The 15,912-nt window shown below is 33.4% G+C and overlaps 2 protein-coding genes across 2 annotated transcripts; one reads left to right on the top strand and one right to left on the bottom strand.

Annotated features, from left to right (window-relative positions):
* Positions 1-596: 596 nt before the first annotated feature.
* Positions 597-5,527, bottom strand: LOC123227404. Its single transcript, XM_044652194.1, has 7 exons — positions 4,577-5,527; positions 3,226-3,364; positions 3,031-3,084; positions 2,849-2,940; positions 1,764-1,999; positions 1,467-1,634; positions 597-1,137 (listed from the first exon to the last, which is right to left on the bottom strand). The coding sequence occupies exons 1-7, from the start codon at positions 5,314-5,316 to the stop codon at positions 1,040-1,042; spliced, it is 1,527 nt and encodes a 508-aa protein (XP_044508129.1). The 5' UTR covers positions 5,317-5,527; the 3' UTR covers positions 597-1,039.
* A 3,755-nt stretch (positions 5,528-9,282) lies between these two features.
* On the top strand, positions 9,283-15,691 carry LOC123227607 (pyruvate kinase 1, cytosolic-like). Its single transcript, XM_044652669.1, has 16 exons — positions 9,283-9,479; positions 9,568-9,664; positions 9,828-9,925; positions 10,022-10,177; positions 10,543-10,620; positions 10,822-10,953; positions 11,080-11,160; positions 11,287-11,358; positions 11,488-11,577; positions 11,979-12,123; positions 12,319-12,407; positions 13,313-13,408; positions 13,550-13,617; positions 13,752-13,851; positions 14,877-14,936; positions 15,355-15,691. Exons 1-16 carry the CDS (start codon positions 9,411-9,413, stop codon positions 15,505-15,507), a joined length of 1,584 nt encoding a protein of 527 aa, XP_044508604.1. The 5' UTR covers positions 9,283-9,410; the 3' UTR covers positions 15,508-15,691.
* The last annotated feature ends 221 nt before the right edge of the window (positions 15,692-15,912 follow it).

Raw genomic sequence — 15,912 nt, 5'->3', positions numbered from 1 at the left:
TATATTATATTATAATCAATTTTTATTTTTAAATATGCTTGTAATTGATTAAAAATAATCAATTTTTTAGTTATGCAGTTCACGCACCACGCACGCACTATATATATGAGGGTGCGTATGCACCTGCACACACTCACGCACTTCGCATGCACACACGCACCCTGTACGACCCTTGACATCACACACACGAAATGGTTGAAAATGACGTGTAATAAACCAAAGGGTATTTTTGAAGTTACAAAAAAATTTGCTTATAAAAATAAAATTACTATACGTTTACCTAAAAACATTTACGTGAAAAAAATTTTATCGATTTTAATTAATATCTCATATATTATTGAGGTAAATTAATATATTTTTAAAAAATAATAATAAAAATACAAAATATTTTAAATTTTGAATATTTTTTAAAATAATAATATATTAATTATATTTTTTATTAATATTTTATAATTTTATTTTTTAAAAATTATATTATAAATATGATTCGATACTACATAATACATCAAATTAAATTTTTAATACACGATTTGATACAATTTAACTTCCATAGTTATCACAGTTTAGACAGTGTGACAAACTTCGTGGTGGAAACATTGAAGATCATGAGATGCAGTATTATATATAATAATTCGAATTTCACTATACATGAACCCCTGATTACATCCATAGATTCTATTCAGCATCAGTATTGGTACTACTTGCTAATACTACAAGCAAGGTTAACCGCTAATCAATCCAGTAAAGACTATCCTTATCTAACACTTCTAATAAGTCAATAAATTTTACAAGTAAAAAGATACAAGCAGTATCAACATCAAGCAAGAGATTCAAATCATCGATTAATTTATAACATCAGAAAATCAAAAACTTCTCCAGAAGTATATATCCAAAGAAAAAAAGAAATTACCATCCAAGCATAACCTGGTGTAGCCGCGCAGCCAAATTACGGTTAATTGATACTTAAAAGTAATAGCGTTAGCGAGAAGTAGTTAGGTGATGACACCTGGTAAGGCACCGGAATGAAAGGATCCACAGATTAGGCAATCTTTCCAGGTATATCAATATATGTACCAACTTGGTCTCCACTTATAGCTTTGAGGATGTTTCCAGGCTCTAGAAGATTAAAGATCACAACTGTCAAAAAAATAAATCAAAATTAGTGGGGCTGGGATCAAATACCCAACAATAATCCAACAACAGAAACTCCAGAGCTTTAGCTTATTCTTCACATCATATTGCCATTGAATGTATAAAGTGTTCAATATGATCAATAAAGTTCTGTCATGACAGTATAGGACTATAAAACTACGTGTCATATAAAGTAGTCAGCCTAAACCACTTCACTATGGAATATCCTTGAACATTCAATGGGATGCAATCAGCCGAAAACAAATCAGCTAGATATCCCCATATCAAAATGAAAATAAACTTGAAGCAAAACAATTATAAGCAAAAATACCAACCAGGTATGCCATTGTCCTCACAGAATGAGAGTGCCATTGAATCCATTGGTATTACACCTCTAGACTCCAACTCCCTGAAAGAGATGTGCTTAAAAGAAGCATTGCTGTCCCCGGAGCAGAAGTCATATCCATCAAAATTGGTACCTTTGACGACAGCCTCAGCATTAACTGGAAAGCAAAGAGAGTATCAGTAGAATTTAAATAAATGCAACATTGAATACCCAGATATATTAATAGAAATATGAGATATATCATATAAGAATTTAATAAAAATCAATGGTTGGAGCAGAATTATACTCTCTGTAGCTCTAAGAGCCGCAGCTGTGTCCGTGGAAAAGAGTGGATTTCCAATCCCAGCACCAATGCCACCAAATATTACAACTTTCCCTTTCTCAAGGTGTCGAATAGCTCGTTGCCTATTGTAAGGTTCAGTAATCTCCTGCACTGGAAAAGCACTTTGCACACGTGTCTGAACACCCATCTTCTCTAAGGCAGACTGGAGCAATATAGAATTCATCACACTTGCCATCATTCTGGTACAAATTGCAAAGTCACAACTGGCTTAGATCATAGCTTATGACATTTTATGAATCACAGTCACATTAATCAAGTGAAATCAACAAATAGCCATGAAAGAAATATATATCCTATTATTTCATCCAAATTGATACAGAAAACAAGGTTTTCATATGAATTTTCATCAATCTTTCATTATAGCACATGATCATCCAACCTTTTGTTCTATCGACAGTAACCAAAACTACAATTCCTGATCACACGGGTCCTTGTCAACTCTTACCGTAAAGATTAACTTCCTCCATTCCTAAAAAAGTTTACAAAATAAATGATACTGCAATTTGCGAATAATGTTCAACTGGAGATGACAAAGGGAAGTCAAACGAGTAAGCTCTGTAAAGGCATTTATATATTAAGCCTCTTGTGTTTTAACTCATAAGGTTACACCCCTTTATCTCCACTAAAAACAAAAAAAAGCACAAAGAATTGAGAATTTAGAACTTCAATAAGTGCCTACTCCTAAATAAAAGACAAATCAATATTTATTTATGAAATTTCTTCAGTCTATCTCATTAAATTACCAATCTCATAAATATAATTTCATCAAAAAAAGGCACTTCATGAAATTTTAGCCAGAGGTCAACTGTTATTGTTATCATATCATCAGTCAAATTTCAATCACATTTATACAGGGAAAACAACATATATTTAACATTTAGAAAATTTTATCAAGAAAAAAACAAACAGTTGGCTCGCTTGATCTTGTATGCTTTACTTTAGACATGAACATGATTCAACAATAAAACCTGAAATGTTTCAGGAAAGCAGAGATAATGTGGTATTGAGTCTAGTAAAAACCACATTACCCAATTTGGTAAGCAGTACTTCTATCTGAACCCATTTCATCTACCCATGTATTTCCGCAAAAGAAATTACGACCTCCAACAACAATTGCAACCTGAAATACCACATAAAAAGAAGTATATTACATGTCATATAGAGAGAGAAAGAGAGAGACTGCAAATATCCAAGGTTGCAGGATAAATACCTCTATTCCCAAGCGGCAAGCAGCTGAAACTTCTTCCGCAATCAGTATAGCCACCTAACATAAACAAAATTAATTTAACTAAGGCTCTAATCTGAACACAAACATTGAGGTCAGATTGCTCTTCACTTGATAACAAGGTCAGCAACCAAGGCAATCTATTTAAGTTTCTATATCTAGAAAGATGTCAGGATAAACCTTTGAGTCAATGTTGTTATGGTCAGCACCAGAAAGAGCAGCACCACTAATTTTGAAGACTACTCTCCGCCATTTAGGGCTTGGCTTGGGCTTCACATTATTTATAGGAACTGTTGTGCTTGGCGTGGCTGCAATGTATCTGAAAATAACAAAACAAAAAATCTGTTAAAGCATAATAATCATACCCTTCAATTTTTCTGGTGTGAGAATGACAAACATAGAAACCAATACTCAAGTTGAAAGGCAAAACAAAGAACATCACAAACTCTAAGATTTCAGAGAACATTATAAAATCTACATTGCCACAACTCAATGATGACACAATGAATAAAAGTTTCACACCACTGAAAAAGGAAGAACCAAGCCCCTTCAAAACAAAATCACATAAACCAAAACATAAACTATTAAAGTCTAGCGGATGACATGACTAGAAGATATGCCTATTCCATTTTGAGGAGACAGTGACAGTGGAAATGAGATAGCTAGTTTCATTGGCATATTCAGTTTATTGCCATCCAGAAGAAGAGTACCACAAAAGGATGTTTTGTTACATGCAATTCCAACCCATTACATGAGCAAAGCAGCAAATTGTGGTCAACTAAAAGCATATAAAATAATCAATAAGGGATGCATCTTACTGCAACACAATAAGCCTTGATTAAGTAAGCTAAGCAAGTAAACAATCAACATACCATTACATTTAACAAAAAGAAATATAAAATAAAAAAAATAAAAAACAGAAGAATTGCACAAGTTATTTCCCCATGTGCTGAAAACAGAAATAGCCATGCCAACAAATAAAATTGATGCGATATATACAAGCAACACCAGCCAATGTATAAAAGATTTCTGAATGTATTTCTCAAGACAAGAAAACCACAGCTAATAAAAGATTTAAATTTTGGGAACATATAAATGACACATAAAACACAAGCATATGAAACAGAAGCAAGCTGAAAGTTAAATCATTCAGTGACTACATTTCAACCCAAAAAATTAGAATCAAAAGTGGCCCCACAAGAGACATATTTTTCGTGTCTTTTCAGTTGGTGCAATTCTACTTATGCTAACACCTCCCTCTCCTCGAGGAAGCAAAGTACTCTAGCACATTCATATAATGACCATTGACATGTGATTCTTAATATCAAATAATACATAAGGGACAGCCACAAATTGGTGAAAATGAAAAGCAAAGAAAATTTCTACCATACCTAAGATATTAACATAATCCTCACCCAAGGGTCCATACCTTCCTATATGTTCAGGATCACGTAAAACAAATTATCCGTAAATTTATGCAGTAAGAACCTAAAGCTTTAAAAAATAAATACAAGAGAAGAATAAAATATACCTCTTGGATTGCCTAACCGAATTAGAAATGGAAGAGACACTCCCTTTATCTTCATCAGCCACATTCTTAACAGGAACTGAATTTCCAACAATTTGTTCCATCCTCTTAAACCACGGCCAATGACTGGTCGAAATTCCACCATTATTCATTCTGTGCCGCTCCAACTTATACCTTTTCTTCAAATTATCAACCTTGTTCTTACACTGCTCCACACTCTTGCTGTGCTTCTCGCACCGCTCACTCACCGTCGCTGCCACCTCCTCCCAGTCCCTTCCTCTCAGATTCCCCCTATTCAGCTGCATAAACTTGTCCAAATACGCATCCAGAAGACACGCGATCGCCGCGTCGCTCCACTCCTCCCGATCCTTCCTGTACTCGTTCTGATACTGCTTCGACTTCTTCGAACTGTACGGGCTACTGAGATTACTAACGTCTCCATTGCTGACATCTTCCCGATCTTTCCTTTTCTCCACCGTCCGTGAAGCCGCAATTTGAGAATTATGATTGCTGTTGGCACCAGAATTGAAAGCCGAATCAATAACGTTTTCTTCTTCTTCTTCTTCTTCTTTGTCTCCACATCGCACGCCGATGTTCTCGGAGATCCGTTGAGGCTGCGACGGGTGTCCAGGCTCGAAACGTTGAGACGTGTAGGGCGATCGTTCTATTTGTTGTTGTTGTTGGTAGATCTGGTGGTGGTGGTCGTCACCGAGAAGTGGAAAATCGTCGTCACAAGAGGCCATTAGGCGACGTTAGGGTTAGGGTGTCTTGGTGAACGGTAACGTTAGAGACGGGGCTAGGACGTTGAAGGAAGAGAGCAGAAGAGGTTTAACGGAAGAAGAGTGTCGTGAGATAGAGAGAGATGGGCCGTGACGGGTGGTGACGGTTCCGTTAAGTAATAAGGAAAGTATACGAACACGTGGTAAGAGTTAAATGGGTGTGAACATACCGTGGACATTTTTGGTAATTCGCTTTGCAAACTTAAATTAGAATGGAAGATTGTTTGCCTCTTTTGGGTCTGTTTCGTGGGGCTGGGTTGCGTAAGGTTTTGAATTGCAACTTCATCACAGTAACTCGAGAAAGAAAACAATTATGTACTGTCAACCAGCTGTAATGATAGATTAAATTCAATTAATTCCAATTTGGGTTACAGCTTGCACCGGTAAAATTTGAGTTGATAATCTAAGCTCAATCGAGGAAATGGGTTTTTTTTATTAAACGAATTAAGTTTGAGCTGAATTTAGCTTAACTCTATTTAATTTGTAAGTCCAGTTCATAAAATTTCTCTTGTATTAATATAAAATACAAAAAAGATGTTGATTTGGAATATACTCCAAAACTACATCGCTTTGGAGTGAAGCACTAATGTATTGTTTTTGTTTTGACTACGTTTTCTTTTTTGAAACTTTTCATCTTCCTTTTTCTTTTCATTTCCTAATTATCACAACAAATTCTTATCCTAACCCTAATGTCATAGCAAATATTTCGTCATTTTAACATATACTCCAAATTAAAGATGTTTATGGGTTAGACCAAGCCTAAGGTTTGTTACAATAATAGTCCTTCGGGTTACCCTAATCTATTGCTGTTTATATTAATTTTAATAAAAAATTTAATTTTTTATATTATAATTATTAATCAATCAACTTTTTTAATATAATGGGACTATTATTAGGTTGGGCGTGCCCAACATACTACAGTATTAAGTCGGGGTTATTTTTCTTGGCCTTGGATCAGCCCAAACCAGTTGGGGCATCTCCTCCAAATCTTAGTTTTCATCTATCCAACTTTCTTATTGAATCTAACCCATAAATATATTTAAATTTTTACTCAGGTGTTGGTAAAATCTAAAACCCTATTGGCCTAACCCTAACAAGATGTGTACAAATATTAAATGTGGTTTTGGTCTTGCATGGCATTGTCCAATCTTTCGTTTGATCTTTAATCTTACCATGGATTTATCACAAGCTTAGACTTTTGAATCAAAGCATCAACATCTAAAACTAACAGAGAGCACTAGATCGTGGACTAAAGAGTCATGTTATTAAACAAAATTTGAAAATACGAAAAAAAAAAAAGAAGTACAATAGGAAATTTGGTGTTGAAGGATTTTGAATGAATTCTTTAACTTTTTTTACTTTTTAGATTTTGGAGACTAAATTTTACTCTCATTTATCTTCATCTTCATATGGTGAGTCTCCACTGCAATCTCATTTCCCTATCTTTTCTTAATTTTGCTTGTTCATCTATCTGCATCTTCATGTTGTGAGTCTCCATTACAATCTCTTTTCTCTGTTTTTTATTAATTTCGCTATTTCATTACTGATTAACTCATTTGCATTTGTAGAATTTGGTTCAATCCAACTATAAAATTGGGTAGTTTGAAGTTTGATCTAGTTTAACTATGGTACCTGATTCGATTTTAATGATCTTAACCAATTATTACAAGAATTTCGTTTTGTTTATTATCATATAAAATAATATTATTTCGTGTTAGTCTAATTGTTTTAAATATTATAATTTTTAACTTTTTTTTTTCAAATTATTATTGTTACTTTAATCTTGTTCCTATTTTTAATCATTTTAAGTCTATTCCATCAGTTTATAGCATAACCAACGTATGAAATGATACATCACAATTAAGTCAAAATGTTTCATTTCAAACTAAAGCTTCCTATTGGTTTTACTGTTGGATTCATACCAAACTAATTCAACTAAAGTTGTGTGTTAAATTTGATTTGAATAAAATTCAAATTAAAGTTTCAATTTGATAGTTTAATCTAAGTTTAATATAAATCTTCATCTGATAATAAAATATAAGGAATGGAATATAGAGTATGATTTTTCATTATATTTTTGTGTGTTTTTGGATCTACAAATCTATATGTTTAGAACAATGCTATGTGTATCCATTTTTAGTACACAATTCATATACACAGTGATGTGTCATCATATAATTAGGTAATTTTAAAATATGTGTTATCATATGATAAAGAAATATTCAATCATATGATAACACTTCATCTGTGTACACAAATTGTGTACCAAAAATAAGTACACATAGTTTTATTGATATGTTTAAGTGCTTAAATATTGAAATATTTGACTAGTTGTTTTGGTGTGTAAAAAATTCAAAGCCTTTTTTTTTTTTTTTGCAATATTTGTATTTTTTTTGTCAGGTATGTAAAAAATCATATATTTTGGTGCTTAAATATTGAAATATTTTGTTAGACTTATATAGAGTGAAGCACATTGTATCATACAATATTTCATCAATATTATTGCACTAGCACATTCCCTACCTTAGTAAAGAATAAAATTTAGAATATGGTTTTTTGCAAAATTTGCTTTTTTTTTTTGTACTATATGTATAAATTCATATGTTTCGGTATTTAAATATTTGATTATTTTTCTTAATATTTACTACTGAATAGTTCCTTATATAAGATTAAACATATTATGTTACATAAAATCGTCTTAAGTATTATTACACTAGCACATAGTTCCTTATGTAAGGTTAAACATATTGTTCCTTATATAATATATCTGAACAATGATTGTAGTTTCTCAATCTCCGTTAAGTGACAAAATTAAACCTCCAAAACCATTGATAATGGCTATCACTCAAACCGCATAAGACTACAAATGATTATATTATTTGGTTTCACCACGAAAATACTAGCTTGGGCATTAATCTTGTCATCTCTAACTTGTTTAAGTCTTTTTTTATCATTTTCCTTTCACTCAAATTCTCACAATCTCCAATTTTTAATGTAAATCTAGTAAAGATATTTAGTGATAGAGAGATTAGAGACCATAATCGTAATTGGTAGTGTTTTAATAGGTAATATGGTAATTTGGTAAGATAAAATTAAAAAATATACTAATTAATTAAAGTATTTGTCATAAAAGTCAAATAACAAAGATAATATGGTAATTGTAATTTTTTTTTAATGTGTCAAAGTTCAATTTCTATTAACAGAAATAAGTTTTGACTGGAACCGTGGGACTTATAAATCCAATGAACAGAAAAGAATGTTCTTTTAGACAAACCGTGGGTGAGAAATCCTTCATACTCATTCCAAAAAGTAACTAGTTAAGTTGATTAATTACCAAAATTCAACTCTAAACCGTGGGTGAGAAATCTGAATACTCATTCCAAACATGTTCTCCCCCCACCTACGGCAATCCAAAGGGCCCAACCAAAACGACAGCCCATGGTATTTATGTCATGTAATGGACCAAACTTTAACTGTAGACGCTCACGGTATCAATTTCTCGTTTTATGTTTTTTCATTTCGTGGGGCGGAGACACTTTCTGCATTGGCAATCGAACAAACGACCATCCCTTCTCTACGTTGAAAGCGCACCGATTCACACACGCCAAAGCACGTGCTTTTTTTTTTAAAAAACACCCCGCACGCACCACCTCACTCTCTCAAAGCTTTACACTAACTCACTCCCCTAAACTACCCACCACGCTCACTTTCTCCTAACGCGCTGCAGGTGCGCTTGGTTTTAACCTACCTCTTCCCTTCGAAACCCGACAAACTCCAAACCTCGGCGCCGCATGGTTGTTGACGTCTCATGAGCTCTCAGATTTCATCCTTGTCCGCCACGTGTAAGATTGAAAAAGTCATTATACGGTACTAAATAAAGTAAAATGCAAAAAATTAAGTTATTTCAGCAGAATAAAAAAAGAAATAAAAGTAGAATATAAGTAAAAGCAAGCACTTTCCTGGCGTCGCTTTAACATTGAACGAAAACCATCAAAAGCCTTCTTCTTCTTTGTAGGTTGATTCTTTTGCGAAACTCAGCGTTTTCTATTCTTTGAAAGATGCATTCAAGCCACTTGCTTCTCGAAGAGCCGATTCGGATGGCTTCCATCTTGGAGCCATCCAAGGCCGTAAGTGTTTTGTGTTTAGATTCTTTTTGTTCTGTGTAATTTTTGTTTTGATTTTCGATCTAGATTTATTTTTTAATTATATTTTCAGAGTTTCTTCCCCGCAATGACGAAGATTGTGGGAACACTTGGCCCTAAATCTCGATCTGTTGATGTTATATCCGGCTGCCTCAAAGCAGGAATGTCCGGTAAGTTACAGAGTTACCTTTGTTTTGAGAGATATATATATTATTGAGTGAGTTACCGTTACAATTTGTGACGTCCATTTTGATCAGAACTTGTTGAATGTTTTTATCATGTTTGGTAGTTTAGTTGTTTGTTTTTTAGCGAGTGATTTTGTGGTATTCGCAGTGGCTAGGTTTGACTTCTCATGGGGTAATGCTGAGTACCATCAAGAGACTTTAGAGAATCTCAAGGCTGCTGTCAAGAGCACTAAGAAGCTTTGTGCTGTATGTCCGGAAATATTGAAACAGTGGTTCTTATTGTTAGTTTGTTACGTAAATAAGTGCTGTTGTGAATAATACAAATTTTTGTTTGGGTTTCAGGTTATGCTGGATACCGTGGGTCCGGAGATGCAAGTTATTAATAAGAATGAGTATGCTATTTCACTTAAGGCTGAAGCTTCTGTTGTTCTCACTCCTGATCAAGGACAAGAAGCCTCTTCAGAAGTGTTGCCCATCAATTTCGAAGGACTTTCGAAGGTTCTTTTTTTTTTTGGTGCTTGATGTGGCACTCATTGTACAACATTGTGATATACAGTTGCAAAATGCTAATTCACATTTATGATATCATATATATTATGGGTTATATTGAATTAAGTCATATGATTCTCTGCATGGCAAGCGTCCTGTTGCTTTCTGAAAGCCGGATATTTGTTGCAATTTCATTATTGAATGCTACACTATGCATATTATTCTTGAGAAATGCATGTGGATGGATAGCAATGACACATACTTGGAAATTGTCTGTTTTTTCACGTTATTGATGGTTTTTTAGTTGAATGCTGTGTTTATGTGCAAGGTATGTGACTATTATAAATTTATAACCTTCAAATCGGTTTTTCCAGGCAGTTAAGAAGGGAGACACCATTTTTATTGGTCAATACTTGTTCACTGGAAGTGAGACTACCTCTGTGTGGATGGAGGTAAGAGAAATATAACCTAGATGGCTATGGTCCTAGGAGTAGGCCTTTTTTGTTTCAACTTAAGAGTTCAATTTGGAACTCTAGTTATCGAGTGAGTTTGTTGCATCAAGTCAATTATTATTGGCGAAAGTTTCTCTCCTGTAATAGTCAAAAACCTTGTGATTGCACATGGACTCATAACTTTTAATTTGTGTTGAGCAGGTTTCTGAAGTGAAAGGGGATGATGTAGTTTGTGTGATAAAGAACTCTGCAACTTTGGCTGGTTCATTATTCACTTTGCATGCCTCTCAAATTCATATTGAATTGCCAACCCTTTCTAATAAAGACAAGGAGGTAAATCCTGGTTTCTGTTTATAAGATCAAGTGGGTATGTAATATGCTTGAGGAATGTTTTCTCTTTGGTATGATGTTTGGTTTGCTGCACAAGCTTGTTAATTTGGTGTTTTTCTTATGTTTCAGGTAATTAGCTCTTGGGGAGTTCAAAACAAAATTGACTTCCTCTCCTTGTCATATACACGCCATGCAGAAGATGTGCGCCAGGTAATCTGTTTAAACATTTCTGCTATCATATTATTTATTTATTCCAAAAATTGATTAGTGTGCTGCATTTGCTTATTTCTACTTTATTTATCTGAATGATTTTTTATTCTATATGTTCTTATGCAGGCTAGGGAGTATCTTTCCAAGTTAGGTGACCTGTGTCAAACTCAAATTTTTGCAAAGATTGAAAATGTAGAGGTTTGTGGGGCATACTGTTTTCTGACTTAAAACAGATGTGTATGTTTTATAAGCCATGCAAAAGATTTGTGACTAGTCCACTCCAGTTCAGTTTGAGTTATGTATGTGTATTTATGTTCTCATTTCTAGGGTTTGACTCATTTTGATGAGATCCTTCAAGAAGCAGATGGTATTATTCTTTCCCGTGGAAATTTGGGTATAGATCTCCCACCCGAGAAGGTCTGTTTCCTATCTTCACTGATGAATCATTTTATGATTGTTAAGTCTTAAACTTCCTATATGGTGATTTCTAAGATGTATTAGTATATTTGCTTTAAGATCTCTCGGAGTTGCATTTATCTAGAGAACCAATCACTTAATTTAGATTCTATGCACTGGAGATAGAAATTAAATCTCTTTAGTGGGGAAAACACGCCCTTTTTTATTTTGTTTTATAGTTTTTTAAATCCATTCAAATTATTCTGTAATGGAGAGAGGTTTTGAAATTGTTCATTCTAATTGCAAGACATCTAAAAGTTTTGTGGAAATGAATTATAAGCAAGTAATAGATTGTCTTAAGCGAGTCATATATTGTGTGTTTGGCAGATTTCACTGGCAACAGATCTGTGTGTACTTTGCAGGTGTTCTTATTTCAAAAAGCTGCTCTTTACAAGTGTAACATGGCTGGAAAGCCTGCTGTTGTTACTCGTGTTGTGGACAGTATGACTGACAACCTAAGGCCTACCCGTGCAGAGGCCACTGATGTTGCAAATGCTGTATTGGATGGTGCGTTGGTAACTTTTAACTCAATCTTGTTACTTTGTGACATCAAAATTTACATTTATGTGCAAATATTTTAAGGACGCTCTTCAATTTATTGTTATTTTGCGTTCAATGTACCTGGTTTTCTGCCAAACTGTTTACATGAACGACACATGAAATCACTACCTTATTCACAGTCCTATTTCTTCATACGTGCAGGGAGTGATGCAATTCTTCTTGGTGCTGAGACTCTACGTGGCTTGTACCCTGTTGAAACGATTTCAACTGTTGGTAAAATCTGTGCTGAGGTAAATAATTTTTACATTACTTATATGTTCACTAATTAGGCAACTTTGTTTCAAGGTGGAAGCTCTATTTTAAAATTTCAGTTACTAACTTGTGTTTACCTAGTAATAAGTAAATTGAATACTTGACTTTGACATTTGGAATGTGCTTTGTGTTTATGGTTCTATAGTCAGTGGGAGCTGGCAAAATCTTTTGTACTCTTTCTTGTTTGGTTCTTCAAAGAATTGGTTTATTTATTCCAGAAATTGTACCCCATAGATGCTTTATTACCAGACTAAACATTTTCTATATTTTCTTTCTCCAACCAGACATGAATTACCTTTGCCTTGGTCCAGTAGGACTCTGTTGTATGGAACTTTTTGTTACAAATGAACAGCTTTTGCCTTGTTTTCAATCAGAAATTAATAGAGTGTGAGAGAAATCGTAAGGTGAAAACTACCTAACCACTCCAAGAACCACTTGGCTTCCAGAAATTTTCTGTAACCAACAACATTGTCATTTGTGCTGTTCCATTTACATCATAAGACTTTTAAGACTGACCTGTTGTAGTCTGTTCACCAGATCTATATGAAAATAATTCCAGTTATCTCACTTAAGGAATCAAACCAGTATATGATGCTGCTGGTGCCAAACCATAGACGCCGTGAATAGTTTATTGTTTCCATTTGTAAAATTGACTATAGATTATTCATAAAATTTTGTGTGGATACTTCATGCGTTTATATGTATTTTATATATATCCTCTGCAGCAGCATTTAGGGTGATTTAATTTGCTGGGCTTGACATAAAATACACAGTAATATTACATCAGTTGCGGAATTTGTAGTATAGATCGGATAATTTATCTTTTTGTTTTCTTCTTTGTGTTCCATGTAATATTTTAACCTTTTTCTTATAATGCATACAGGCAGAGAAGGTTTTCAATCAAGACTTATATTTTAAGAAGACAGTCAAATTTGTTGGAGAGCCAATGACTCACTTAGAATCTATTGCTTCCTCAGCGGTATTCACTTTTTGGCTCTTCTTTTATGTAGATGTTTTAATTGCTTATATTTTGTGTTTCTACAACTCCAATCCTGGTTGAGAGTTGAAGTAGTTGGATATTTCAGAATGTGTTATAGGCCATTTTTCTATTTTTATGTAGGTAAGGGCAGCCATCAAGGTCAAGGCATCTGTTATTATATGCTTCACTTCATCAGGAAGAGCTGCGAGGTACTCTTTTTTAATTTGCAGGATGGGCTTCAAGGCCATCAAATGCCTTGATTGATTCTCTTTTTTTCTTTTTTTGCAGCTTTCATATATATTTTTGTCTCCAATGTTATTGATACGTTAAGCATGTAATGCAGGTTGATTGCCAAGTATAGGCCAACAATGCCAGTTCTATCAGTTGTTATTCCTAGGCTTAAAACAAATCAACTGAAATGGAGCTTTAGCGGAGCCTTTGAGGTATTCCAATTATATTTCATTCACATTTATTTGTTTTATACTTCAGATAAAAAAACATTTTGTTTGACCTATAAACCTTTGGACTTTTTTAATGGTTGGCATTACTATGGAGATGTTAATAAAGAATCTCTTCCAGTGATTGTAGTGTCCTAAATCAAATTGTTCCGAAAATATGTTTTCATTAACTTGCAATTAGAGGTAATATAATTTTTCAAGAGCAATACTATGCGTATCCATTTTAGGTATACAAATATATACATATTTATGTGTACAAATATATACATATTTATGTGTTATAACATGATTGGGTATTACTTTATCCTTAATTCAAAGTGAACTAATCATATGATGATACACATGAAGTGTGTCCATATTTGTGTATTCGAAATAAATACACATAGTTCTATTGATTCTTCGAGGTTTGGTGGATGGAATTGATATCTAATAACCTGCGTGACTTCCATCTTATTATATGTTCCAAATTTTAGAGCTTAAGCAGTTTTATGAATCTTTGTTGTTATTGCCATTTTACTTTCTATTGAATTGTCAAATTTAATGCACAAGTTTATCTTGAAATCTTCCATAATATTATGTTGGGAAAGCCATTTTGTCAATATTAGGAAGTCATTATGGATCATTACATTAATATTTATTGGTTTACCAAACTGAGGATTCTTGACTTTTAATCTTTCACTTAAGGTAGTATTTTGAGGTTTTTTTAATCAGTAATATTATGTATACAACTTTATACACAAACAATGATGTATCATTATGTGATTAAGTATTGTTTTTATCTTTAATTTTCAATTATCCAATTACATAATAACACGTCGTTATTTGTTTATAAAATTATGCATAAAAGTTGTGTGCATAGCACTACTTTTTTTTTTATTATTTTTTCTGGAATTTATTGTTCTGTTGAAAGAGATGTTGTGCATTCATCTGCTCCCTTCTATATTTTCTTGAACTTTTGTGGCTTTAATATTCAAGCTGATATATGCTTATGGCCTCCCCTTAACTTTCAGGCAAGGCAATCTCTCATTGTGAGAGGCCTCTTCCCCATGCTTGCTGATCCACGACATCCAGTAAGTTCTTTTTCTTTTATCCTTTTCCTTTATGGGGGAGTGGGGCTTAAAACATCCACATCCGTATATGATGGTGAATTTGAACTCAAGCTGCATTCTTTGTTAAATTATAACTCTTCTGGGTTAAAGCTCATACTTAGATTCTGCCTTTCATCGGGTTTTGTGGTGACTGTTGTCAGAGTAGCAATCTGTGTCAGTCCTGTAAAGCTAATTTTTGTACACAAAATGATATTACTGATGCAATATTTGTCTCTGGCAAACTATTATTTATGTTATTTCTCTCTTCAATTTCATTTTTTTTTTTTTATGTTTAGGAGTGGCTTTTAATATTCCTATATATTTCTATTTCTTGAAAAAATTCTCGTGTATATTGTGTTTTTCTTGAAATCTGATATCATATTACTAATGGAAATTGCAGGCTGAGTCCACAAGTGCAACAAATGAGTCAGTCTTAAAGGTTGCTCTTGATCATGGAAAGGCTTCAGGAGTTATAAAATCGCATGACCGAGTTGTTGTTTGCCAGAAAGTCGGGGATGCATCTGTCGTTAAGATTATCGAGCTTGAAGATTAAAATTTGCGTTGTACTCTCCTAATGTGGTATTTTTTTCCCTCAAAATTTTGAAGGCAGTGGTGTTTGACTATGTTGGCAGCACCTGTGAGGTATATCTCCAGGTTTTTTGGGTAAGTTTATGATTGAAACGTATTGAGAAAATACACTGGTAATTGAAATAAATATTCACAAAAGGATTTTATAAGTTTGTTTGTTGGTATTTATAGTAAAGCATATGGCTTTCATGTGGTATATTTTTTTCAATAAAATTATGTATATAATCTTATGCACAAACAACGACGTGTTATAATGTGATTAGATATTATTTTATTTTTAATTTTTAACTATCTAATCATATAATAATATATTATTGTTTATATATATATTATTACTTCGTTTTTTATGTTGATCTACTGTTGCAAAGCT

This window comes from Mangifera indica, chromosome 1 (assembly GCF_011075055.1).
Source record: "Mangifera indica cultivar Alphonso chromosome 1, CATAS_Mindica_2.1, whole genome shotgun sequence".
Classification (NCBI taxonomy): domain Eukaryota; kingdom Viridiplantae; phylum Streptophyta; class Magnoliopsida; order Sapindales; family Anacardiaceae; genus Mangifera; species Mangifera indica.
Note: the sequence above shows the minus strand (reverse complement) of the source record. Positions and strands in the feature narration are given on the sequence as shown.

Coding starts and splice junctions, on each gene's coding strand:
- LOC123227404 (XM_044652194.1), bottom strand. CDS start 5,316: ATGGCCTCTTGTGACGACGATTTTCCACTTCTCGGTGACGACCACCAC. Junction 3,365..4,576: donor TCGGTTAGGCAATCCAAGAG/GTATATTTTATT, acceptor TGTTATTTTCAG/ATACATTGCAGCCACGCCAA. Junction 2,000..2,848: donor AGTACTGCTTACCAAATTGG/GTAATGTGGTTT, acceptor AATTTGTACCAG/AATGATGGCAAGTGTGATGA.
- LOC123227607 (XM_044652669.1), top strand. CDS start 9,411: ATGCATTCAAGCCACTTGCTTCTCGAAGAGCCGATTCGGATGGCTTCC. Junction 9,926..10,021: donor GCACTAAGAAGCTTTGTGCT/GTATGTCCGGAA, acceptor TTTGGGTTTCAG/GTTATGCTGGATACCGTGGG. Junction 11,161..11,286: donor ATGCAGAAGATGTGCGCCAG/GTAATCTGTTTA, acceptor GTTCTTATGCAG/GCTAGGGAGTATCTTTCCAA.